The 25,016-nt window shown below is 42.3% G+C and overlaps 1 protein-coding gene and 1 long non-coding RNA gene across 2 annotated transcripts in view; one reads left to right on the top strand and one right to left on the bottom strand.

The window, feature by feature from the left end:
* CHP1 (calcineurin like EF-hand protein 1) overlaps nt 1-6,869 on the top strand; it is a 48,301-nt gene extending 41,432 nt beyond the window's left edge. Inside the window, exons 6-7 of the mRNA XM_082735591.1 lie at nt 4,596-4,718; nt 4,879-6,869. Of these exons, the coding sequence (XP_082591717.1) occupies nt 4,596-4,718; nt 4,879-4,932 (177 nt within the window). The 3' untranslated portion in view covers nt 4,933-6,869. The remainder of the gene's footprint in view (nt 1-4,595; nt 4,719-4,878) is intronic.
* LOC309867163 lies at nt 749-4,589 on the bottom strand. Its single transcript, XR_014313009.1, has 2 exons — nt 3,978-4,589; nt 749-3,759 (listed from the first exon to the last, which is right to left on the bottom strand). It is a non-coding gene; the product is annotated as an uncharacterized lncRNA (long non-coding RNA).
* Nucleotides 6,870-25,016: the final 18,147 nt, after the last annotated feature.

Below are 25,016 nucleotides of genomic sequence, written 5' to 3'. Positions count from 1 at the left end.
ATCCCGGGGAAATGCGCGGGGGCTCATTGAGTTCTCAAAAATACATGTTTTTGTTGTTTAAAAGCCAATTTAACGTCTTTTACTTGGCACTATTGGAGATGGTCTAAGTCAGATGGTTCCATTATTGTTATATCAGCTTATTGACATCCAGGTCATTCTGACGACACTTAGGTAAATGCTGCTGTCCCACCTGTCCTTGAGCTTGACGGAGGAGTCAAGGAATTGTTGCCGGGCCGGTGTACAGAGCCGACTGCTGTCCTTTGTTGCTCCTGAGAATAATTCCCTGTCCTCCCACTAGCAGTGACTAGAATTTCGTCTTGTCTTCCTCTTGTCTTCTCCACTTCCTTAAATACAAGTTTAGAGGGGAGAAAGTTCTCCTTTTTTCTTTTATTTAATATTAATGATTCTGGAGGATCCTAGGAAGCTAATACATTCAGGGATTTCCTAGGGAGATTTGTCTATTTCAATTTACTAAAAAGTAAAGTGGGTTCCACTCACCCCCAAATAAATCTGAACTCATTCGGTGTCTTAAGAAGTCTGCTAAGCTGAAAATTACTCAGGCCAGATTAAGGACCAACATTTCTGTGTCTGAGCAAAATTCAAAATAGTCTGCAGGTCAGTGTTAGTGTTCTTTGCTTTTGAATTGGGGAGATCTTCATTGAGAGGAATGTACTTTTTGAAAATGGCTAGGTATGTGGACTGCTCGGTTCTGAGGAGAAAAGACAGAGGTAGTCCTTTTGTAGTTGAATGTTTTTATCCTCTGACCCAGAACTGGCTGCCAGAAATATTTTTGGGAGTGATGGATTGATTTATTTTCTATTATTAGGATAAAAAATAAGCCAGAGGCAAAAAAACAAAAAACAAAAATAAAAAACCAGAGGCAGGGGTGAGGAGATCATATGCTGGAGTGCCAGTCAGTGCCACTAGAGTGTTCCTCAGGCCTGAAGTGACTTGAGGACAAACATGTTCATGGACTGCTGTGATGACAGAGAACTAGTTTTATCCTAGCTGGAAGAGGATATGAATATCTTAGCAAAGTGAAAAGAAAACAAAGTTTGCCATTCTAGACACTGCCATATCTAAAATATTTTATAATGCATAGTTCTTAACTATTCAGTGGATATTTAAAAGTTTGTGATGAGTTTATCCTAAGGGAAGACTGAGTGGCTATTTTCCTCGTGTGATTTTTATATAAAAAGTCCGTTGAACTTTTGGTGATGATGGATATGTTCATTATCTTGATTGTGGTGATAGTTTTATAGGTGTCTACATATGTCAAAATGGAACAGGCTGCATATTTTAAATATGTATAGTTTGTTTATCAGTTACACCATAATAGATAAGTTGCTCTACTCTATGAGGCTAGCGTAGCTTTGATGTGAAAACCTTGTGAAGACTGCATAAGTAAAGAAAATTAAAGCACAATCTCTTTTATGCACATAGATGTAAAAATTCTAGACAAAATACTGACACACTGAATCCAACAGTGTATAAAAAGGAGGCTGGATTTTAGCCAAGATGGGTTTAAATCAGGAATTCAAATTTAAAATTAGAAAATCAATCAATCAATTTTGCCACCTTACCAGATTAAAGTAGAATTCCGTGGCCTTTTCCGCAGAATAAAAATATTTGATGGGGCGCCTGGGTGGCTCAGTGGGTTAAAGCCTCTGCCTTCAGCTCAGGTCATGACTTTCTGCTCAGCAGGGAGCCTGCTTCCCCCTCTCTCTCTGCCTGCCTCTCTGCCTACTTGTGATCTCTATCAAATAAATAAGATCTTTATTTTTAAAAAAGTATTTGATAAAATTCATCATCCATTCATGATTTTTTTAAGAAGTCTTAGCAAAAAAAAGTCTTAGCAAGTGCTTACTTTGGCCTCATATATAGTGAAATTGGAACAATATAGAGATTAGCATGGCCCTGTGCAAGGATGACACACAAATTTGTGAAGTGTTTCATATTTAAAGAAAAAAAAAGTTCTTAGAAAAACAGAGATAGAAGGGAGCTTTCTTACACTGATATAAGGAATAAACAACAAACCTTACCAGACATTAGCAAGTAGTAATAATAGGGGTGCCTGCCTCAGTCAGTTGAGCATCCTACTCTTGATTTCACCTCAGGTTGTGATTGGGGTAATGGGCTTGAGACCCATGTCTGGCTCCATCCTCACCGGGGAACCTGCTTGAAATTCTCTTTCTTCCTCTGCACCTCCCCCTGCTGTGCTCTCTCTCTCTAATAAATAAATAAATCTTTAAAAAAGAAAGAAAAGAAAAAAGAAAACAAGTAGTAGAGCTGCCTCGATGGCTTAGCCCTTAAGTGTCTGCCTTCAGCTCAGGTCGTGATTCCAGGGTCCAGGGATCGAGCTCCCACATTGGGCTTCCTGCTTGGCAGGAAGCCTGCTTCTCCCTCTCCCACTCCTCCTGCTTGTGTTCCCTCTCTCGCTATGTCTCTGTCAAATAAATAAGGAAAATCTTTATTAAAAAGAAAATGTAGTAATAATAAAAGTCCTGTTTGCTAATCAAATTCCCATCTGGAACCCTCTGTCGAGAGCTGACTGGGCACAGAAGCCTGGCAGACAGTGAGGGCCACTGGTTGCTGGGACCTGGATCAAGCCACTTCTAGATGCTCTTGTCCTCGTTAATAGCCTGGATGAGTGATTATTCAGATAACTCCACTCCTTTCCCCACAGAGCACACATGCTCCATACAGTTCTCTAATTCTAAAAATAAAATACTTCAGAGAAAAATTGGACTGAGATCTGAAGAAGCTGCTATTTGAGGATGAATTTGTCTAGTCAGGCACACACAATCAGGGAAAATGGTAAATGGCTTGGCCATTCCGTATTTTTGCCAGGATTGCCTCTTTAAAAAAAAAAAAAAAAAAAAAATTATTTGTTTTGAGAGAGAGAGAAAGAGAGAGTGGGACAGAAGGAGAGGGAGAGAGTGAATGGGCCCCCCTCAGTGTGGGACTCCATCTCGCAACCCTGAGATCATGGTCTGAGCTAAAACCCAGAGTCAGACGCTTAACAAACTGTGCCACCCAGGTGCCCCAAGAATGCCTCTTTTTATTAATCCTTCCAGTGTCTGTCTTTGTACTCCCAAATGTACAACTTCCAATTTTCAAGAATCAGTTTGTAAAAAGAAATAACCAGTATTGATGCAAATTGGTATTTCAGCTCTGTTTTTCTTTTCAGAAAATCCTGTGATTTACTTTTTAAAAATCTATGTCATGAGATTGGAGAAGGATGGAAAGGAAGGCCTGTGAACTGCTGGGCCAGAAGGGCTCTCTCTACTTTAGAAAAGTTCAGCTCTTAGCTCTGAAGACAGAGTTGACTGGTTGCAGTGACATGAGGCATCACAAAAGCACCCTTCCCCCATTTCATACCAAAAGTCATGTTACTACCATTGCTTATTTTGCTTAAAGAAACAATTTTCAAAGTACATTTACACTCTGATGATGTTAGCAGAATTGGGGGAACAAAGTTTTTTGTTATGTGTGAAGCAAATTTGATGAAACATGTTAAATTCTCTTGATTACAGTCCTTTTTAAATGTGCTTGTTGTTTTTCTAAAAAGAAGGGGTTAGTATTTACCCCTTCAAAGATCTTTATGTTTCTTGGCTATGCTATAGGAATAGCTGGGTTAATGAGCTGCTTCAGAGAGGACTGCATTCCTGTGGGATTCCTAGAAAGCCCTCCCAAACTGACTTACACCAATAAGGAACTAGTTTGCCTCATGCAGCAAGAAGTCTGGGGATAGGGCGCCTGGGTGGCTCAGTGGGTTAAGCCACTGCCTTCAGCTCAGGTCATGATCTCAGAGTCCTGGGATCGAGTCCCGCATCGGGCTCTCTGCTCAGCAGAGAGCCTGCTTCCCTCTCTCTCTCTCTGCCTGCCTCTCCATCTACTTGTGATTTCTCTCTGTCAAATAAATAAATAAAATCTTTAAAAAAAAAAAAAAAAGAAGAAGTCTGGGGATAGATTACCTGGGTTGATACTGAACCTATGTGATGTCCAGGAATTGGGCTTCTGTATTCTTGCTCTGGCATGCATAACACAGAGGACTTTAACCTCATGGTCCTAGGATGACTGATGTACCACCAGAGCCTCATATCTATCTGTATACCTGACAAAAAGTAATGGAAGAGCAAAATGTAAAGGACTCGCCCCCCCACCTCTCCGTGAAGCTTTGCCTTCCTATCCAGTGACCTTGCCAGAGAGTTCTACTCATCTCATGGTCTCGAATGACCGAGATGAGAAGACAAGGGTTTCTGCTTTCTAACTGTTATATTTGAGGACATCAAAGGAAAAGAGGGTGGGAGTGGCTTTTTCTTTAATCTTTTTTTAAAAGAGTCCTCCTGGGGTGCCTGGGTGGCTCAGTCAGTGAAGTGTCTGCCTTAGCTCAAGTCATGATCCCAGGGTCTTGGGATCCAAGCATAGGGCTCCCTGCTCAGCAGGGAGTCTGCTTCTCCCTCTGACCCTCCCCCCTCTCGTGCTCTCTCACACTCTGTCTCTCAAATAAATGAATAAAATGTTTTAAAATAAAATAAAAGAACCCTCCTGACCCCCAGGTCCCCTGTAATTCATGGCTTTTGGTCCTGTAGGTGCTTCGTATGATGGTTGGAGTAAACATCTCAGATGAGCAGCTGGGCAGCATCGCAGACAGGACCATCCAGGAAGCGGATCAGGATGGGGACAGTGCCATATCTTTCACAGAATTTGTTAAGGTCAGTCAGTCCCCTCTTGGTTTGAAAAAGTCTGAAGAAGTTGGGAAATTCTGTTGCATAGGAGGGAGGGAGAAAAACATTCAGATAAGAACTTGGGACAGTATCTCCTGTTTTGACCTTCATAACCATAATTGGATTTGGGGGTTTTTTCCCCCTGCAGGTTTTGGAGAAGGTGGATGTAGAACAGAAAATGAGCATCCGATTTCTTCACTAAAGGACTGAGACCAAACTGTTCCCTGCTTTCTAGTATTTAAGAACTGGAACTCAAGAGTCGTCCTGTCCACCAGCCCCACCTCCACCCCATCATTCCCCTTCTCCCAAAGTATTACTGCTGTTGCATGACAACCCCAGACATGTCCTGTCAACATAAACCTGCCTTCGGTGCATAAACAGGGCATTACAGAATGGTACCGCCGTCCATTTCTGTTGAGTATCATTCGCCAGTTATCTCCATTTCTGAATATCATCTCCCCTGGTTTGCTGCTGAAGGCCGTATGTCCATCCAGTCTGAAAAAGTGAGAGAGGGAATCCATGCCAAGAACCAACCAGCAAAGCTCTTTCACTGGATATAGACGACAGCCTTGCTGCCTTCCCTCCAGCCAGGCTTCGGCATGCTCCTCCAGTCTTTTTTGTATGTCCTTTGCTTCCTCCTCCTCTTCCACCCAACATACCATTCACTTAGTTCTTCAGTCTCCCTGTTCTTCACTAAGCTTCAGTCCGCCTGTTCTACTCAGCACCCTAAGCTGTGCCTGTGAAACATACTTCTGACTTGGCAGGGTAGTGTGGCAATCTGGCGGGTTTTGTCTACCTGTTTTCTTAGATGGGTCTCTAGGATGTTGCCTCTCCAGGAGCTTTTCCATAACCAACACTTCTCTCTGAAGAATGAACATCTCTTGGTCCCCTGCACTCTGCTCTGTCATCAAAGGGCTGTTGGTTAGGTGTTCTTGTTGAAAGGTGGAGGCCTTGGTGCACAGTGTAGAGCCAAGGCTTCTAAATGGCTCGCCCAGGTCGCTCTACCTCTGGCCTCTGGTTCTCAACATACATAACTACATGGCTCCTCTTGTGAGTACAGTGTTGACTCCTCAGAAAAGGGCCATATACCTGCAGGTTTGCTTAGTTTGAGGATACCATCACCACCAGAATGGCTGCCCTGACAATACGCTTGGGGAACTTTCTCGTGGCTTTTTGATCAAGGAGCTCGGGCACTCTAAAACCCTGGCGTACCCCCACTTCTGCACCATGGTTTATGCCTCAGTGTTATGGTGCCCTGGAATATGTTTGACGTCCCATTTCCAAACAGGATGAGCAGTGTTAACGGAAGTGCCTACCTTATCCCAGTCCAAGAGATTTAAAGACTGTCCTCAGTGTCTTGAAGTTTTGCACAAAATTCTCAATTAATTTTACACTTGGCACATGTTAAGGCTGGAAGCCATAGTCTGCTCCTGAACGAGGTCCAAAGCATTGAATGTATTGTTATCAGAAGCTGCCTGGTTACATTGACTTCCTAGCTCCTCTGTAAACCACTACTCATCTCTTAGAAGCAAGGAGTCTGGCATCAGTGGCAAACCTGAGGTGGTGTGACAGGCCTCTGCATGAGCCAGAGCAACTTCTCTGCCCCTCCAGCTTAGTACAGACCTCTTTGAATCAGGCTGTCGCCATCCTGTCTTTAGCAGTCTCCTCGTCTTTATGTTTGCCCTTGGCTGATTGTCTCTGATGCATTGCTTGCTCGCTTGGTTGTTTCCTTGCTTTGGAAGGCTATCCAAGATGTGCACTCAATACTTGAGGAAGGGAATTGCTTAAAAACAAAAACAGGATGCTGCAGAGGGATTGGGAAGAGTGGCAAATGGGAGTGACCAGGCCGGATGTCTCAATTATGAATGACTGAGGAATTCTTGATGAAATATCAGTCTGACTTTGTGATCAAGTGATGTAATATAGGAAATGTAGAAAGGGGAAGAATTTTCTGACACTGATCTTTTAGAGAGGTACTTCAGAGGCTCCTTGATTTCCATATTTAAAGTTCTTAAGATGTGGCTTTTTCCTCCTTTTGGCTGAATAGCAAACTGTTTTAATCCACGGTTGTGCCTTATTGTTTCCATTAAAATTGTATTCTTTGATCCATCAATAAATACTTGTGGTTAAAACAAAAAACCTTTTGTCCATGTGTCTTTAAAGAATTTTATATAACTCAGTTCCCTCCTACAAGTTTTAAAATCCCAAACCGTGTTTCCCTTACTCTGGTTTATGTCTGTGCCATCAAATACATACGTCTGCTCTGCTGCTGCCCTGACACGATGTGGGGGTGTTCATATAGGGGTCAGCACTGTATGCCTCTGGGCCCAGGTTTGCTACCTTCACCACTTCCCACTCACTCCAGAGAGGATTCCATTTTTGTTCTGAACTTCTTGGCTTTTTAAACGTAGAAAGGCCTAAAAATGGGTTATGTGTTTATTGCTTGTTAACTAAGTCATCCACCCTCTCATGCATATGCAGCCTCAATGACATACCCACCTGTTATTTCATGGCTTTTCACATCTTCAAGATCCAGGGACTTGGGGTGCCTGGGTGGCTCAGTTGCTTAAGCACCTGACTCTTGATCTCAGCTCGGGTCTTGATCTCAGAGTCATGAGTCTGGGCACCACACTGGGTTTCACGCTGGGTGTGGAGCCTACTTAAGGAAAAAAAAAAAAAACCAGACTCAGTGACTGCCTCTTCTGCAGGGTGCGAATAGCTTTCTTTACAGTTAGTGGCATGCCACAGGACTCAGAGCAGTAATAACAGCTGGAATCAGGTCTACAAATTCTAACACAACACCCTCTATTCCCATCCATCTGCCTCAAAAGTCTGTTACAAATGATTTGCATGGTGTTTAAGCTTTGTTTCACTTTTAAGTCTAATGTTAGGATTCAGTGAAAGTGGAAACTAGATGAAGGACCAAGCAGTCCTTTTTGGGAAATGCTGAATGTTATAGGCCATGGCCAAAGGAACAACAGTCTGGTGAATAAAGTAGAACATAATACTGTAAAATTGTTGTAAAAACATTATAGCATTAAATACAGTTTGGGGAAAAATCTCCTTAACCAACCTGATTTCTCTTGTTCTTTCCGGCTATCCATGCATTACATATTTGAACATAAATGGAACATAACACAAGATTATATCAGTTGTTTTTTTTTTAAGATTTTATTTATTTATTTGACAGAGAGCAATCACAAGTAGGCAGAGAGAGAGAGAGAGAGAGGAGGAAGCAGGCTCCCTGCTGAGCAGAGAGCCCAATGCGGGACTCGATCCCAGGACCCTGAGATCATGACCTGAGCCGAAGGCAGCGGCTTAACCCACTGAGCCAGCCAGGCGCCCCAGTTTTGTTTTTTGTTATTTTTTTAAAGGATGGGAGCATTTTTTTTAAAGATTTTTATATATTTGACAGAGCAAGAGAGCAAAGCAGAGGGAACAACAGGCAGAGGGAGAAGTAGGCTCCCTGCTAAGTAGGAGCCTGATGGGGGGCTCAATTCCAGGACTCCAGATCATGACCTGAGCCAAAGGCAGCCACTTAATTGATTAAGACACCCAGGCACCCGAGATTATATCAGCTTTAAAAAATTAATGTATTGGGGCGCCTGGGTGGCTCAGTGGGTTAAGCCTCTGCCTTTGGCTCAGGTCATGATCTCAGGGTCCTGGGATCAAGCCCTGCATCGGACTCTCTGCTCAACGGTGAGCCTGATTCCCCCTCTCTCTCGGCCTACTTATGATATATATCTCTCTCTCTTTGTCAAATAAATAAATATTTTTTTTAAAAATCTTTAAAAAAAATTAATGTATTGTGGGGCGCCTGGGTGGTTCAGTGGGTTAAGCCTCTGCCTTCGGCTTAGGTCATGGTCTCAGGGTACTAGGATTGAGCCCCACATAGGGCTCTCTGCTTGGCGGGAGCCTGCTTCCCCACTCTCTGTGCCTGCCTCTCTGCCTACTTGATCTATCTCTCTGTCAAATAAATAAATAAAATCTTAAAAAAATAAAAATTAAAAAATAATGTATTGAGTATTTCCCTATGCTGCCTCTTCTTCCTAACTTGTAGTAATGGTTACATAATATTTTACAAACTTGATACAGCATGTAATTATTACCTTGTTTATTGTTTCCAATTTTATGTTATAATGATACATATATAATATGTATATTTTGCACATATATATACATATAATGCACATAGCTCTTTTCTTTGAAAAGATTTTACAGGAATGGGATTACTAGGTTAAGGTTTGGACATGTACTTAAAGCTTTTGGTATGTCTCCAAAGAAATGAATACCAAGCTGCCACAAGTAATTAAATTACTTTCTTTTACCTTCATTCTTCTTTTTGGAATATTCTTTACTGTCATCTATTTTTTTAAATTGCCTTTAGAATCATATTATCAAGTTCTATATTTAAAATACTTACTAGAATATGGGGCACCCAGGTGGCTGTTGGTTAAGCAACCCACTCTTGATTTCAGCTCAGGTCATGATCTCAGGGTTGTGAGATCAAATCCTGTGTCAGGCTCCACACTCACTGGGGAGTCTGAGATTCTCTCCTAATCCCTCTGCCCCTCCCCAACTTCCTTGTGCTCTCTCTCTAAAATAAATAAATCTTGGGGCACCTGGGTGTCAGTGGGTTAACCCTCTGCCTTCAGCTCAGGTTGTGATCTCAGGGTCCTGGGATGGAGCCCTGCATCAGGCTCTCTGCTCAGCAGGGAGCCTGCTTTCCCCCTCCCCCACCCCTGCTGCTCTGCCTACTTGTGATCCCTCTCTGTCAAATAAATAAATAAAATCTTCAATAAATAAATACATCTTTAAACATAAAATACTAGAACAGATTGTGTGATTGATTGGGATTTAGAGCAAAAATTCATTGCAGAGATGCCTCAGAGAGGACTGTCTTTTACAAACTGGTCTTCTTAAACTACAAACCAGGTAGTTTATCCTGTTTCCTAAACACTGAGAGCAGAACTGCTTGGAAGGAAGTCATTACTGGACCGAAATTCCCTAAATTCACATAATTTTGACTGAGCTTTGAGTCAATGAATGATTCAAACTGAAGATGGCTGGTATTTTCCAGTATAGATCTGCTTAACATCTAGCTTAGTAGAAACTTTAAATTGCAATTTAGAAATTCTTTTTCTTTTCCTCTTTTTCTTTTCACACCACGGAGTGACGGGAGATTTACCTGTAGTTTTGTGAGGTACTGCAGGCAGGTTCTTCCCAGCTCTGGGATGGAGCGGACCACAATGAGGAGCCTCCTGCCTTTTAAGATGGAATAAGTAACCAAGCCTGATATCTTAACCTCAGGTAGAACCTGATCAAGGACTTCATCTTGAGATGCCAAGACTCAGTTTTCTTCTCTTACTCTTCAGTCTTCCAACCACTAGATTCTGACCTCTTGTCAAAATTAGGAAGACTTTGAAGGCATGGTCTTGACACTTCCCATCACCCTTTGCAGTCTATTTAAGAACTGAACCAGGTTAAGTGAATTGGTATATCCTATACCTGAATGTGGCTGCAGAAATAAGAATCAGGTAAGTTCTCTTGGCTGGTATAATAGATATAAAGCATCATTAAACACATTTTTAAGTGTTTCATTTGCAAGAAAATCTCTTACTTCCAAAAACATATACACTACTACTTTAGAAACAATTTTTAAAAAGATTTTATTTTTAAGTAGGGGCACCTGAGTGGCTCAGATTGTTTGGCGTCTGCCTTAAGTTCAGGTTATGATCTCCAAGTCCTGGGATCAAGCCCCATATTGGACTCCCTACTCAGTTGGGAGTCCACTTCTCCCTCTCTCTCCCTCTCCCTCTGCTCGTGCTCTCTCTGTCTGTCTCTCAAATGAATAAATAAAATCCTTTAAAAAAAAAAAAGATTTTAACTAATCTATACACCCAACATAGGGCTTGAACACAAAACTCCCCAAGATCAAGAGTTATGTGCTTTACCAAGGAGCCAGTCAGGACACCCTCTTCAGAAACAATTCCTTTTTTTTTTTTTTTAAGAGGTTGGGGTAGTCGGGCTCTCTGCTCAGCGGGGAGCCTGCTTCCTCCTCTCTCTCTACCTGCCTCTCTGTCTACTTGTGATCTCTATGTGTCAAAGAAATAAATAAAATCTTAAAAAAAAAAAAAAAAGTGCGGGTAGGGACAGAGGGAGAGGGAGAGAATCTTAAAATGTTGGTTTTTTTTAAAGAGGTTTTATTTATTTTTTGGTCAGAGAGCGATCACAAGCAGGCAGAGAGGCAGGCAGAGACAAGGGGCGGGGGAGGGGAGCAGACTCCCTGCTGAGCAGAGAGCCTGATGCAGGGCACGATCCCAGGACCCTGAGATCATGACCTGAGCCAAAGGCAGAGGCTTAACCCACTGAGCCACCCAGGCTCCCTGAGGGAGAGGATCTTAAGCCAGGCCCCACACCTAGTGTGGAGCCCAATGTGGGGTGCAGTCTCACAATCCTGAGATCATGACCTGAGTTGGCAAGAGTCAGACACTTAACCAACTGAACCACTAGTTTTTTTAAACTAATTAAAAAAAAATTTTTTTTAAGTAATCTCTACCCCCAACGTGGGGCTTGAACTCACAACCTCAAGGTCAAGAATTTTATACTCCTATCAACAGAGCCAGACAGGTACTCCTAAGGAAGAACTTCTCAATAATTATGAAACTATTCAAATGAGGAACAGGATATCACCAAAACTAGTGTATCCCCTAGCCCTTAGTTGCTAGAATTGCTTAAGCAAAATCTTTTTTTTTTTTAAGATTTTATTTATTTATTTGACAGAGAGAGATCACAGTAGACAGAGAGGCAGGCAGAGAGAGAGGGAAGCAGGCTCCCCGCTGAGCTGAGAGCCTGATGCGGGACTCGAACACAGGACCCTGATATCATGACCTGAGCCGAAGGCAGCGGCTTAACCCAGTGAGCCACCCAGGCGCCCCGCTTAAGCAAAATTTGAAGGACCATTTTTGTCAGGAATCTTGCAGAATTCCTAAATTACAAGGGAGGTTTACCTAGATGATCTAGAATTCCTGCCTATTGTTCATAACATAATTACTAGGTTCACCATGTATATATATAACAGTATTTTACAAAAATTTTTTTATTTTGGGGGGGCACCTGGGTGGCTCAATTGGCTAAGCATCTGCCTTCAGCTCAGATCATGATTTCAGGGATTGAGATCATGGGATTGAGCCCCACGTAGGGGCTTTCTGCTCAGTGGGAGCCTGCTTCTCCTTCTCCCTCTGCCTGTCCCTCCCCCTGCTTGGGCACAGTCTCTCTCTGTCAAATAAATAAATAAAATCTTAAAAAAAAAATCTTTTAAAAAGTATTTTTTTAGGGACGCCTGGGTGGCTCAGTTGGTTAAGCAGCTGCCTTCGGCTCAGGTCATGATCCCAGCGTCCTGGGATCGAGTCCCACATCGGGCTCCTTGCTCCGCAGGGAGCCTGCTTCTCCCTCTGACTCTGCCTGCCATTCTGTCTGCCTGTGCTCCCGCTCGCTCGCTCTCTCTCTGACAAATAAATAAATAAAATAAAATAAAATAAAAAATTAAAAAAAAAAAAAGTATTTTTTTAGGGGCGCCTGGGTGGCTCAGTGGGTTAAGCTGCTGCCTTCGGCTCAGGTCATGATCTCGGGGTCCTGGGATCGAGTCCTGCATGGGGCTCTCTGCTCAGCGGGGAGCCTGCTTCCTCCTCTCTCTCTGCCTGCCTCTCAGCCTACTTGTGATCTCTCTCTGTCAAAAAAATAAATAAATAAATAAATAAATAAATAAATAAAATCTTAAAAAAAAAAAAGGTATTTTTTTTATTATTTTATTTTTTGTTTTTGTGTATGTTTGTGTTTTGTATTTGTTTTTGTTGTTAGGAACACAGGTACATCTGAATTTTTAAACATGAAGGGCATGATTGTTAATGAAATTAATGAGAAACAGTCTGTTTTATCCCAGGTTTATGGTTTGTTTTTGGTTCTTTCCTAGTTGCCTGTGCACTAGGAAAACAAACATCTATAATGGGAAGTTATTTTTAGCTAATGTTGCACTGATCTATCCGAATATATGGCTGGAGCTTAGTCTTAAACATAGATCTTCTGCAATGCTAGGCAGTAAACCCTTCAGTTGCTGGGTAGAGGGTAAGTCTTAGGGGTTCTGAGTATAAGAGAAGGTAGAAGGGAAACTTGGGTTTAGGGAAATGGGAAGTGTGTAAGTATTTTAATATTTTAATAACTGAACTACATATCAGTTGACCCTGCCAATATCCTGGATTGAAGACACTATCCTTTCCCTATTGAATTATTTTGGCATCTTGGTCAAAAATTGATCATAAATGTAAGGGTTTGTTTCTGGACTCTTAATTCTGTTCCACTGATTCTATAGGCCTATCCTCATGAATACTACATTGTCTCATTTACTATAGCTTTGTAGTCAGTTATAAGTTGGGTAGTATAATTCAAACAATTTTTTTTTCAAGATTGCCTTAGCTGGGGGCGCCTGGGTGGCTCAGTGGGTTAAGCCGCTGCCTTCGGCTCGGGTTATGATCTCAGGGTCCTGGGATTGAGTCCCGCATTGGGCTCTCTGCTCAGCAGGGAGCCTGCTTCTCTCTCTCTCTCTGCCTGCCTCTCCATCTACTTGTGATCTCTGTCTGTCAAATAAATAAAATCTTAAAAAAAAAAAAATAGATTGGCTTACCTGTTCTGTGTCCTTGGTATTTCCTTATATATTTCAGGATCAGCTTGTCAATTTCTAACACACACACACACACACACACACACAAAAGTGCTAGAATTTTGTCAGGTATTGCATTGAATCTAACCAATTTGAGAATTGGTTATTAAGACTCAGGTCTTAATACTGAGTCTGACAAACCATGAACATGGAAAGTCTCTGTACTTTAGGTGTTCATTTCTCAGTATATTTTCTATTTTTGGCATATAAGTCTTGGATTTGTTTTACTAAATTTTTTCCTAAGTATTTTATTCTTTTTGATCCTATTATGAATGCAGTTGTTAATCTCATTTTTGTTCTTAATGTAGAGAAATAGTTGATTTCTGAATACTTAACCTTGTATCCTGCAACCTCACTAAACATAGAAATTCCAGTACTTTTTTTTTTTAAAGATTTTACTTAATTATTTATTTGCCAGAGAGGAAGAGAGAGAGAGCACACAAGCAGGCAGAGAGGCAGGCAGAGGCAGAGAGAGAAGCAGGCCTCCTGCTGAGCAAGGAGCCTGATGTGGGATTTGATTCCACAACGCTGGAATCATGACCTGAGCTAAAGGCAGCGGCTTAACCCACTGAGCCACCCAGGCATCCCAAAATTCCAGTACTTTTGTTTTTGCTCTGTGCATGCTCCTTATGATTTTTAACAAAGGATCACATCACCTGGAAATAAAGGCAGTTTTGTTTCTTACAATCTGGATGCCCTTTGTTTGCCTTTTTGCACTGACTACACCCTCCGGTACAATGTTGAATAGAGGTGAAGGGAGCCTGTGTCCTTGATTAGTTTCTGATCTTAAAGGGAAAGTATGAAGGCTCACTGCTAAGTATGATTTTTTTTTTTTTTTTTTAAGTAGGCTCCATGTCCAAAGAGGGGCTTGAATCACAACCCTGAGAGCAAGAGTAGCATGCCCTTCTGACTGAGCCAGGCAGGTGCCCCCATTTTAAGTGAAGGTTTTTCCCTTAGTTGCCCTTTATAATTAGCTTCTGTAAAAATAAGACTCCTTAGCTTCATCCGAGGACTTTAGGAATTGGATCTCAAGGAGATGCAGCCTTAGGAATCCATACTTCTAGGAAGCAGCCCATCTGACAGCCTTAGTGGTGTTTGAGGACCAATGTCTCTGATCTGGGAGCCACCGTGGCACCGTGTAATAGCAAGTTCTAATTACCCTACGTGCCCCTCCTGGAACAATAGCTTTAGAAAGGATCTCAAGAGCCCAACAGCTGAGTGTAAAAAGCAACAAAACTGTCAGTTATAACGGTTTGGCATTTGGCAGAAGGATCCTCAAGAGAAACTAATTTGCTCTCCTGTATTGACCAGAGCTGGAAACAGCGAAACAGCGGTCTGACGTTCGGGCCCTTTACGAATGGAAAACGAGTCAGACACAATCAGATACAAATCGGAGCTATTATACTGTCTGCCTAGGTGTGGTATTATGTCCGGGATTAAAAGCTCCCGCTCCAAGAATGAAATTTTAGCAGTATAGTTGACTTAAGGTGGCTTAAAATTGTCATGCGGCCTAGCCAGACTACCTTTCCACCAAGTGACACAGCTTCTACGCGGAAATAATTTTGCATTCCTAACAAGCGAATTACAAAAAAATTTTTCCCCATACCTCAACCCTGGGACCAATCCCCTCTCCCCCCGCCCGCCAAAAAAACCGATCTAAAAGAGTGGGGTCAGCCCTATTGACAGACGTCCATCCCAACCAACCTATAGCGGGAAGAGAGTACGCTTGCGCAAGTCGTTATCCAGTCAGGACTCAGCGGCAGATGTGGGGGCGGGACTTGTGGAAACAGCTGCCGCAGGGTTGGCGGACTCGGGAAGGAGCGAAGATGGCGGAGTGAGGCGTGCCGCTGCGAGCCGGCCGTTGGGCCGGGGGCGGCAAGGCCCCCGGAGTGTCCAGTGCGTCTGCTAGTCGGTGCGAGGTAAGCGAAGAAGGCAGGTGACGGGGAACTAGCAGGAGGTGGCGCGGCCCAGTCTGGCCGGGGGATGGGAGCGCGCGGAGCCTGCCTCTGCGGCGGGCGCGGGCCTCGGCCTGGCGGGGGTTCCCTTCCGAGCTGCCCAGGGCGGCCGTGCAAACGTTCCGGAGTGTGTCGCACCAACACTTCGTCCTTTACCCGCCGCTGCCCTTCTTAGTGCCTTTTTGGCCGCCTTTGTGCTTTCGGTTTGTTCCCCGGTGAGTGCACTCACGCGGGTGTGTCTCTGCCAACCGCTGCGTCGTCCAACGGTTTATTTGTTAAAGAATACCTTTATTGATTTTATTTATATTCTTCACCTCACGGCTTCGTGTCCACTGTTTTGCCTGAGTCTCCGATATCAGTCGAGGCCTGTTGGGGCCCTGAGTCATTTGTGTCCTGGTCCGTTGACCTTGAGATTCGGTTTAACAGGTTCTCCCCCGGGATTTTCATTTGTGTGTAACATTCACGTTCTCTTGCTACCTATCCATTCATTCCCACGCGCACCCCTCAAACTTTTAAGATCCGAGTAAGCATCTTTGTCCTTGTATGACCTGGTAATTGCTTAATGGCGCATTAATCTCGACTGACTCTAGGTCCCGGTAGAATTCACAGTTGTTTTCCAGAATTAAAGGAGCCAGTGTAAATTTTTATTTATTATTTAGAGACATAATGAGAAAGAGTTTGGGGAAATATTATTAGAACGTAATTTGTGTAATGTGGTGGTGTTGCCAGATATAATACTGTCAAGTCATTTGTATTCGGTTCTTGTCTGTGGGATTTTTTTTATAATGTGAGTTTTTATAACTACTCATTCGGTCTTTCAGTTAAATTCTTGGAAAGTTCTGTTACTAGGTTTCTAAATTGACGAAGCCTATTTAGAATTGGCTTGTTAGTTGGGTCCAGTTCTACTGATAGGTCATAATAGGGATGAATATTTCTGGTGTGCCTTTTGCTGGTCCTTGATTTAGCAAAGCTGGAAATACCTGGTAAAGAAATAGCTTCCTTATAAATAAGACCTTTCTCTTGCTTTTGTCAGGAGTATTTTTTTCATTTTCATCTAGAAGAAGAAAGAAAATACACAGGCAGAGGAAAGGAACAGAACATTATTCCTTCCTACCTTACAACAGAGGGGTGTGGTCATCTATATTAAAGCAAATGTCTATTGAGAGAAGAGGGACCATAGCATCATCAGATTCTTAGTGCGAACAGTGTACCATAAAAACTTGAGAACCACAGATTCAAGAGTTTGGTGTTTTGTTTTGTTTTGTTTTGTTTTGTTTTGTTTTGTTTTAAGATTTTATTTACTTATTTGACAGACAGAAATCACAGTAGGCAGAGAGGCAGGCAGGAGAGGGGAAGAGAAGAAGCAGGCTCCCTGCTTAGCAGAGAGCCTGATGCGGGGCTCAATCCCAGGACCCCGGGACCATGACCTGAGCTGAAGGCAGAGGCTTTAAACCACTGAGCCACCCAGGCGCCCCTGAATAGTTTTTGATAATTTTTTTTTATTATTTTTTTAAAAGATTGTTATTTATTTATTTATTTGAGAGAGAGAAAGCACAGAGGGAGAGAGAGAGTGGGAGAGGCAGACTCCCTGCTGAGCAGAGAGCCAGATGAGGGGCTTGATCCCAGGACCTTGGGATCATGACCTGAGCGGAAGGCAGACACTTAACTAACTGAGCCACCCAGGTACCCCGATAATGATTTTTTTTTTTTTAAAGAGAGAGCACAGGTGTGGGGAGGGGCAGAGGGAGAGAATCTTTCAGGCAGACACTGAGACACACACACACACACTGGGTCGAGATCAGAGTCCTTCTGGGGCTGGATCACACACACACACATACCCCAACCACCAACACAAACACCCACACACACCGGGTTGAGATCAGAGTCCTACTGGGGCTGGATCCCAAGACCCATGAGATCATGATCTGAGGGGAAACAAGAATTGGACACTTAAATGACTGAGCCACTCAGACACCCCATAGTGATGTTTTTAAAAAATAACTTTGTTCGGGGGGCACCTGGGTGGCTCAGTGGGTTAAAGCTTCTTCCTTCCACTCAGGTCATGATCCCGTCCTGAGATCGAGTTCTGCGTTGGGCTCTCTGCTCTGCAGGGATCCTGCTTCCTCCTCTCTCTCTCTCTCTGCCTGCCTCTCTGCCTACTTGTGATCTCTGTCTGTCAAATAAATAAATAAAATCTCTTTAAAAATAAATAAATAAATTAATAACTGTTCGGGGTGCCTGGGTGGCTCAGTGGGTTAAAGCCTCTGCCTTCAGCTCAGGTCATGATCCCAAGGTGCTGGGATCGAGCCCCACATGGGGCTTTCTGCTCCGTGGGGAGCCTGCTTCCCTTCCTCTCTCTCTGCCTGCCTCTCTGCCTACTTGTGATCTCTGTCAAACAAATAAAATCTTTAAAAATAATAATAATAATAACTTCATTCATTTGAAATAGTTTTCCACAAAGAAGCATATAATACAAGTGAGGGCTGTATCCTTACCGTAATGTTGTTTTTATTTTTCCTTATCACAGGAAGAACATTTTCTTTGGCTTCCAGGTGCTTTTATATTCATCTTAAGAAGAAAGCAAAAATCTGAACTCAGGATTTGGCAAGTGAGTAATAGGGGCTGATGCTTCCAGATACTGTTCAAGCAGCTTGGAAAATAACTAGATGGAAGTAGAACAGTAAGCTTCAACAGAAAATGAACATCAAAAATGACTAGAAATTTGTTTTTAAGGTTTTATTTATTTGAGAGAGAGAGAGCAGTAGAGAAAGAGAAAGAGCAAGCACGAGAAGGGAGCAGAGGGAAAGGGAGAAGTAGGCTCCCTGCTTACATGGGATTCGGTCCCAGGACCCTGGGATCATGACCTGAGCTGAAGGCAGCTACTTTACCAACTGAACCTTCCAGGTGTCCCATGACTAGAAATCATTTACATCTAAGCAAAATTTTATGTTTTCAACAAAAAGAGAGTATCAAGTATTTAATTAAAAAGAACTTGATCATTTGCCCAAATCAGTAATTTTTATTGGATAAAGAAAAATGGTACAGATTTAATTAGATTAATGATCAAATGATAAAATATAAATGCTACTAGGCAAGTTTTAGAATATATTCACTTGTTTTAATTATAGATAAATACTGATATTTTAATCTTTAATTTCTAAAGCTTTCCAGTAACTTTTAATATTCCTAGGGTTTAGTCTATTCTATTCCAAGTGTTGGTATTTTCTGAATTTACCACAGATGTATGCTCCATTGCTCAAAGAGCAAAAGATAATACATGCTTTAATAATTGACAGTAACCTTATTTGTAAAATAGGGTTCATACTTACTATATTAGTTTCCTAGAGCTGCTGTAACAAACTGGGTGACTTAGAAGAAAAGAAATATATTGTCTCACAGCTTTGGAGATCAAACATCCAAAATCAAGGTGTTTGCAGGGCCATATTCCCTTTGAAGGTACTAGGGAAGGTTGTGTTTCAGGCCGTTTTTCTAACTTTTGGTAGTTGTTTGGCTTGTAGCAACATGACTCCAGTCTTCACATGGCATTCTCCCAGTGTGTCTGTGTCCTAAATTCTCTTTTATGAGAACACCAGTCAAGTTAGATTAGGGACCCACCCTGCTCCAGTATGACTTCCTTTTTACTAATTATATCTGCAATGACTCTATTAACTCTAATTCCAGATAAGGTCACATTTTGAGGTACTAGAGATTAGGACTTGAGTTTATGAATTTGGGGAGGACATAGTTCAACTCATAACATCTACTTAGTCATATACATTGATTATATTACATGGAAATCAGTGTACAGCTGCTTTAAGAATTAAAATATTCTATACCACTTACAGAGGTACTTAAGAATAGTCAAAATCGGGGTGCCTGGGTGGCTCTGCCTTCGGCTCAGGTTGTGGTTCAGGGTCCTGGGATTGAGCCCCACATCAGGCTCTCTGCTCAGCGGGGAGCATGCTTCCCCCTCTCTCTCTGCCTTCTGCTCTGCCTACTTGTGATCTCTTTCTGTGTGAAATAAATAAATAAAATCTTTAAAAAAAAAAGAATAGTCAATATCATAGAGACAAAAAGTAGGATGGTGATTACTAGGGGCTTCAGGAGGGGGATATTGGGAGTTACTATTTAATGGGGGCAGAGTTTCAGTTCTGCAAATGAAAAAAGTTCTGGAGGTAGAAGGTGGTGATACTTGCACAACAGTATGAATGAACTTAATACCACTGAACTGAACACTTAAAAAGAGTGAAGATGATAAATTTTATATTATGTGTATTTTACCACAATAAAAACAAATTTTAAGGGATGCCTGGGTGGCTCAGTTGGTTGGACAACTGCCTTCGGCTCAGGTCATGATCCCGGAGTCCCAGGATCGAATCCCACATCGGGCTCCCAGTTCCATGGGGAATCTGCTTCTCTCTCTGACCTTCTCCTCGCTCATGCTCTCTCTCACTGTCTCTCTCTCTCAAATAAATAAATAAAATCTTTAAAAAAAAAAAAAAACAAATTTTAAGAAAAGGTAAGTAAAAATTTCCATCTATACAGACAGTCCCTGATTAATGATGGTTTGCCTTAATAATTTTATTTTTTTAAGATTTTATTTATTTATTTGACAGACAGAGATCACAAGCAGGCAGAGATGCAAGCAGAGAGTGGGGGAGGGAAGCAGACTCCCTGCTAAGCAGAGAGCCCAATGTGGCGCTTGGTCCCAGGACCATGACCTGGGCCAAAGGCAGAGGTCTAACCCACTGAGCCACCCAGGTGCCCCTGCCTTAATGATTTTTTGCCTTTCCAATGCTGCAAAAGCAGTACACATTCAGTAGAAACCATATTTCGGTTTTTTTTTTTTTTAATTTTTTAAAAGATTTTATTTATTAATTTGACAGAGAGAGAGATCACAAGTAAGCAGAGAGGGAGACAGAGAGCGAAGGAAGCAGGCTCCCCACTGAGCAGAGAGCCTGACGAAGGACTTGATCCCAGAACCCTGAGATCATGACCTGAGCTGAAGAAAGAGGCTTAACCCACTGAGCCACCCAGGCGCCCCATATTTCAGCTTTTATTTTTTATTTTATTTATTTATTTTTTTTAAGATTTTATTTATTTATTTGACAGAGAGAGATCCCAAGTAGGCAGAGAGGCAGGCAGAGAGAGAGAGGAGGAAGCAGGCTCCCTGCTGAGCAGAGAGCCCGACACGGGACTCGATCCCAGGACCCTGAGATCATGACCTGAGCCGAAGGCAGCGGCTTAACCCACTGAGCCACCCAGGTGCCCCATATTTCAGCTTTTAAAGTTTCATCTTTTCCCTGGATAGCAGTATGTGGTGTGATGCTTTTTTTTTTTTTTTAAGATTTTATTTATTTATTTGACAGAGAGAGATCCCAAGTAGGCAGAGAGGCAGGCAGAGAGAGAGAGGAGGAAGCAGGCTCCCCGCTGAACAGAGAGCTCGATGCGGGACTCAATCCCAGGACCCTGAGATCATGACCTGACCCGAAGGCAGTGGCTTAACCCACTGAGCCACCCAGGCGCCCCTGGTGTGATGCTTTTGTGGTGCTGGACACTGGAAGCAAGCCACAGCTGTAAGTCAGCCATGTGATCCACGAGGATAAACAGTACACATACAGCTGTTTTCTTACTTTCAGTATAATATTCAATAAACTATATGAGATATTCAAAAATTTATTATAAAATAGGCTTTGGATTAGATTATTTTGCTCAACTGTAGGCTAATGTAGTATTCTAACACATTTAAGGTATAAGCTATGAGGTTTGTAAGGTGAATTTTTATTTTATTTTATTTATTTATTTGTCAGAGAGAGAGAACAAGCAGAGAGAGTGAGAACAAGCAGAGGGAGTAACAGGCAGAAGAAGCAGCAGACTTCCCTGCTAAGTAGAAAGCCTGATGTGGGCCTTGATCCCAAGACCCTGGGATCATGACCTGAGCTGAAGGCAGACACTTCAACTGAGCCACCCAGGCACCCCTAAGTTAGTTGTATTAAACGCATTTTTGGCTTAGGATATTTTCAATTTAGGATGGGTTTTTCAGATCATAAGGAAGATCTGTATTATGATATAGAAAAGGAAAGGAATAAAGAAAAGGAATAAAAGAAAAAAAACCTGCTGGGACAAATTCAGGTGCTAGAGTCTTTATCAGTATGCCTTTAGAACAGAAGCTTTGTTACTTGAATTTAGAACCTTAATTAAATCCACGTAGATAGAGGGCCTCTAGGTGGTGCAGTTGGTTAAGTGTCCAACTCTTGGTTTCAGTCTTGGCTCAGGTCCTGATCTCAGGGTCCTGAGATTGAGCCCCACGTTGGGCATTGTGACGACTGAGATTCTCTCTCTTCCTCCTTCTAGTGTGTGTCATGTTACACGCACACTCTCTCAAATAAATAAATCTTTTTAAAAAATAAATAATCCAGGTAGATAGTAATAGAAACTTGACATTGGTATAGCACAGTGTTGGTAACAATCTAAGTATCTATCTGCAGGAAACTGTTGTGAATAAATTTAGGTGCTTCTGTATTTAAAGGGTATCTTTGGAACACCTGGGTCACTGGGTCGGTTAAGCATCTGCTTTCGGCTCAGGTCATGATCCCAGAGTCCTGGAATTGAGCCCACGTTTGGCTCCCTTCTCAGTGGGGAGTCTGCTTCTCTCTCCCCCTATGCCTCTCTTCCTACTCACACTTTCTCGCTTGCTGTCTCTCAAATAAGTAAATAAAATCTTTTTTTTTAAGGTAGCTTTAATTCTGATACAGAATGATCACTAATATAATAAATAATAAAGGGAAAAGCAAGGTTTAGAACATAGTGTATAGTATACTTTCGTTTGTAGGGAGAAAATAAATCTACTTACACAGCTGTTACATAGCCATTGAATATCTAAAAGGATGTGGAATTGGCTGATAGGCAGTAAGGAGTGCAGGTGATGTGATGAGCACTGGGTGTTATATGCAACTAATGAATTATTGGACTCTACATCTTAAACTAATGATGTACTATATGTTGGCTAATTTAATTGAAATAAAAGTAAATAAATAAAGGATATGGAAGAAACATTGTATATCCTATTGTACCTTTTCTTTTTATGTGCTTTATACCTGTTCAAGTAAATAATTTTAAAATTTTCAAAGAAAGGAAGCACTCAGTAAATGTTGAATGACTGAGAAGTTACATTTTTGCTCAGGCAGTGATTTTACATTAGTAGAGTTATCCATATCTGGGGGCAGAAACTCCAGCAGGCCCAGCACTATTTTAATGAAGCACTTAAAAACTTAACTGGAATGATAAGGATATCCATTGTGTTTTATAAAATGTGTTCTGAATTTACATAGCAAAGTAAGGAGAATTTTTATTTTTTAAGAAAGGAGTAATTAGGGGCACCTGGGGGGCTCAGTGGGTTAAGCCTCTGCCTTCAGCTCAGGTCATGATCCCAGCATCCTGGGATCGAGCCCCGCATCGGGCTCTCTGCTCAGCAGGGAGCCTGCTTCCCTCTCTTTCACTCTCTGCCTACTTGTGATCTCTCTCTCTCTCTTTCTCTGTCAAATAAATAAATAAATAAATAACTTTAAAATAAAGAAAGGAAGGAGTAATTAACTTCCATGACTTACCATTCTTTCTGTTCTTAGAGGAAGCAAAGTATATTAGTTATTTAATGATGCATAACAGATTACCCAAAAATTAGTGGATTAAAGCAATAGTAAGGAACTATTATCTGTTTCAGTTTATCCGGGTGGGAAGTTACAGAACAGTTGAACAGTGGGGCTTTCTGGCTTGGGTTCTCTTCTAAGGTTGCAGTCAAGATACTGACTGGCTGGGGTGGCAATTACCCAATTCCATGGTGGCTCCTTCATGTGGCTGATAAATTCATGCCAGTGGTGGAAAGCCTCTGTTCCTGCCAATGTCAGCCTCTTCCAAGGCTGCTTGGATGTCCTCATGATACAGCAGCCGATGTCTCCCAGAATAAACAGTCCAATAGAATAGTGAGAACTCACAGCCCCATCTATGACCTTGTCTTAGAAGTCACTCAGCATCACTTCCTCCTCATTCAATTGGTCACTCTTTTGACACCCAACTAGTGTATTGCAGTATAGTTCTGACACTAACCATCACCATCCAGAGTTAATGCAGACCCCACAAGTCACAGGCCCTGTTCACACAAGACTGCCCTCCTTTTAATCTTTGTGGGTTTTGTGATGGTGGTGGTAGTTTTTGTTGTTGTTAAGTAGGCTACATGCCCAACATAATGCTTGAACTCGTGACCCTGAGATTAAGAGTCGCATGCTCGGGACGCCTGGGTGGCTCAGTTGGTTAAGCAGCTGCCTTCAGCTCGGGTCATGATCCCAGCGTCCTGAGGTCGAGTCCCACATCGGGCTTCTTGCTCAGCAGGGAGCTTGCTTCTCCCTCTGCCTGCCATTCTGTCTGCCTGTGCTCGCTCTCCCCCCCCCCCCCCGATTAAAAAAAAAAAAAAAAAAAGAGTCGCATGCTCTATGGACTGAGACAGCCAGGATCCCCAAGATTGCCCTCACTTTAGAAGACAGCCACACTTAGGAGGATTCCCAGGCCTCCTGCGCTTCTGATCAACTGGCTGCAAATTTAGGGGTTCTCACAACCCTGGTAGAACTGAATTTTGGTTTCATTGGTTTTCTGTTTTTCTTTTCTCTCTTTTTTTGGTTCTGCTCTGATACTGATACTTACTTTTTCCTTTGTTCTGGCTAGCTTTGGGTTTAGTTTATTCTTTCTCTAGTTCCTTAAGGTGTAAAGTTAGGTTGCTGATTTGAGATCTTTTTTATTTTAAGCATTTTTAGCTATAAATTTCCCTCTTAGCACTGCTTTACTGCATCCCATAACTTTTGGTTTGTTGTGTTGTTTTAATATATCTCAAGGTATTTTCTTTTTTTTTTCTTTTTTTTTTTTAATTTAAAGATTTTTATTTATTTATTTATTTGAATGACAGAGAGAGATCACAAGTAGGCAGAGAGGCAGGCAGAGAGAGAGGGGGAAGCAGGCTCCCCGCTGAGCAGACAGCCCGATGTGGGGCTCGATCCCAGGACCCTGAGATCATGACCCGAGCTGAAGCCAGAGGCTTAAACCACTGAGCCACCCAGGCGCCCCTCAAGGTATTTTCTAATTCCCATTGTCATTTTTCTCTTTGACCCATTAATTGTTTAGGACTCTTTTTTAATTTCTGCTGGCTCATTTACTGTAAATTCCAAGGATTTAGAGTTTCCCTCCCAGAACAAAGGCCAGTCAAATTCTTTATCATACCCTGATTCATTGTTAGAGGAGACTACAGGAGGATGTGAATACCAGGAGGCCTGGTCGTCCTTCTAAGTGTGGCTGTCTTCTAATGTGAGGGCAGTCGTGGGGCTCCTGGCTATCCCAGTCCATAGAGCATGCAGCTCAACAAGAACTGGGGCCCGTCTTGGAAGCTGACTATACCCAGAGTCGTTTGAGGCAGGTCTGGTTAGCCTCAAATGTACATTAAAAATTCTGTTTTCGGGCACCTGTGTGGCTCAGTGGTTAAAGCCTCTGCCTTCGGCTCGGGTCATGGTCTCAGGGTCCTGGGATCGAGCCCCGCATCGGACTCTCTGCTCAGTGGGGAGCCTGCTTCCTCCT

This window comes from Mustela nivalis (assembly GCF_964662115.1).
Source record: "Mustela nivalis genome assembly, chromosome: 6".
NCBI classification, from domain to species: domain Eukaryota; kingdom Metazoa; phylum Chordata; class Mammalia; order Carnivora; family Mustelidae; genus Mustela; species Mustela nivalis.
Note: the sequence above shows the minus strand (reverse complement) of the source record. Positions and strands in the feature narration are given on the sequence as shown.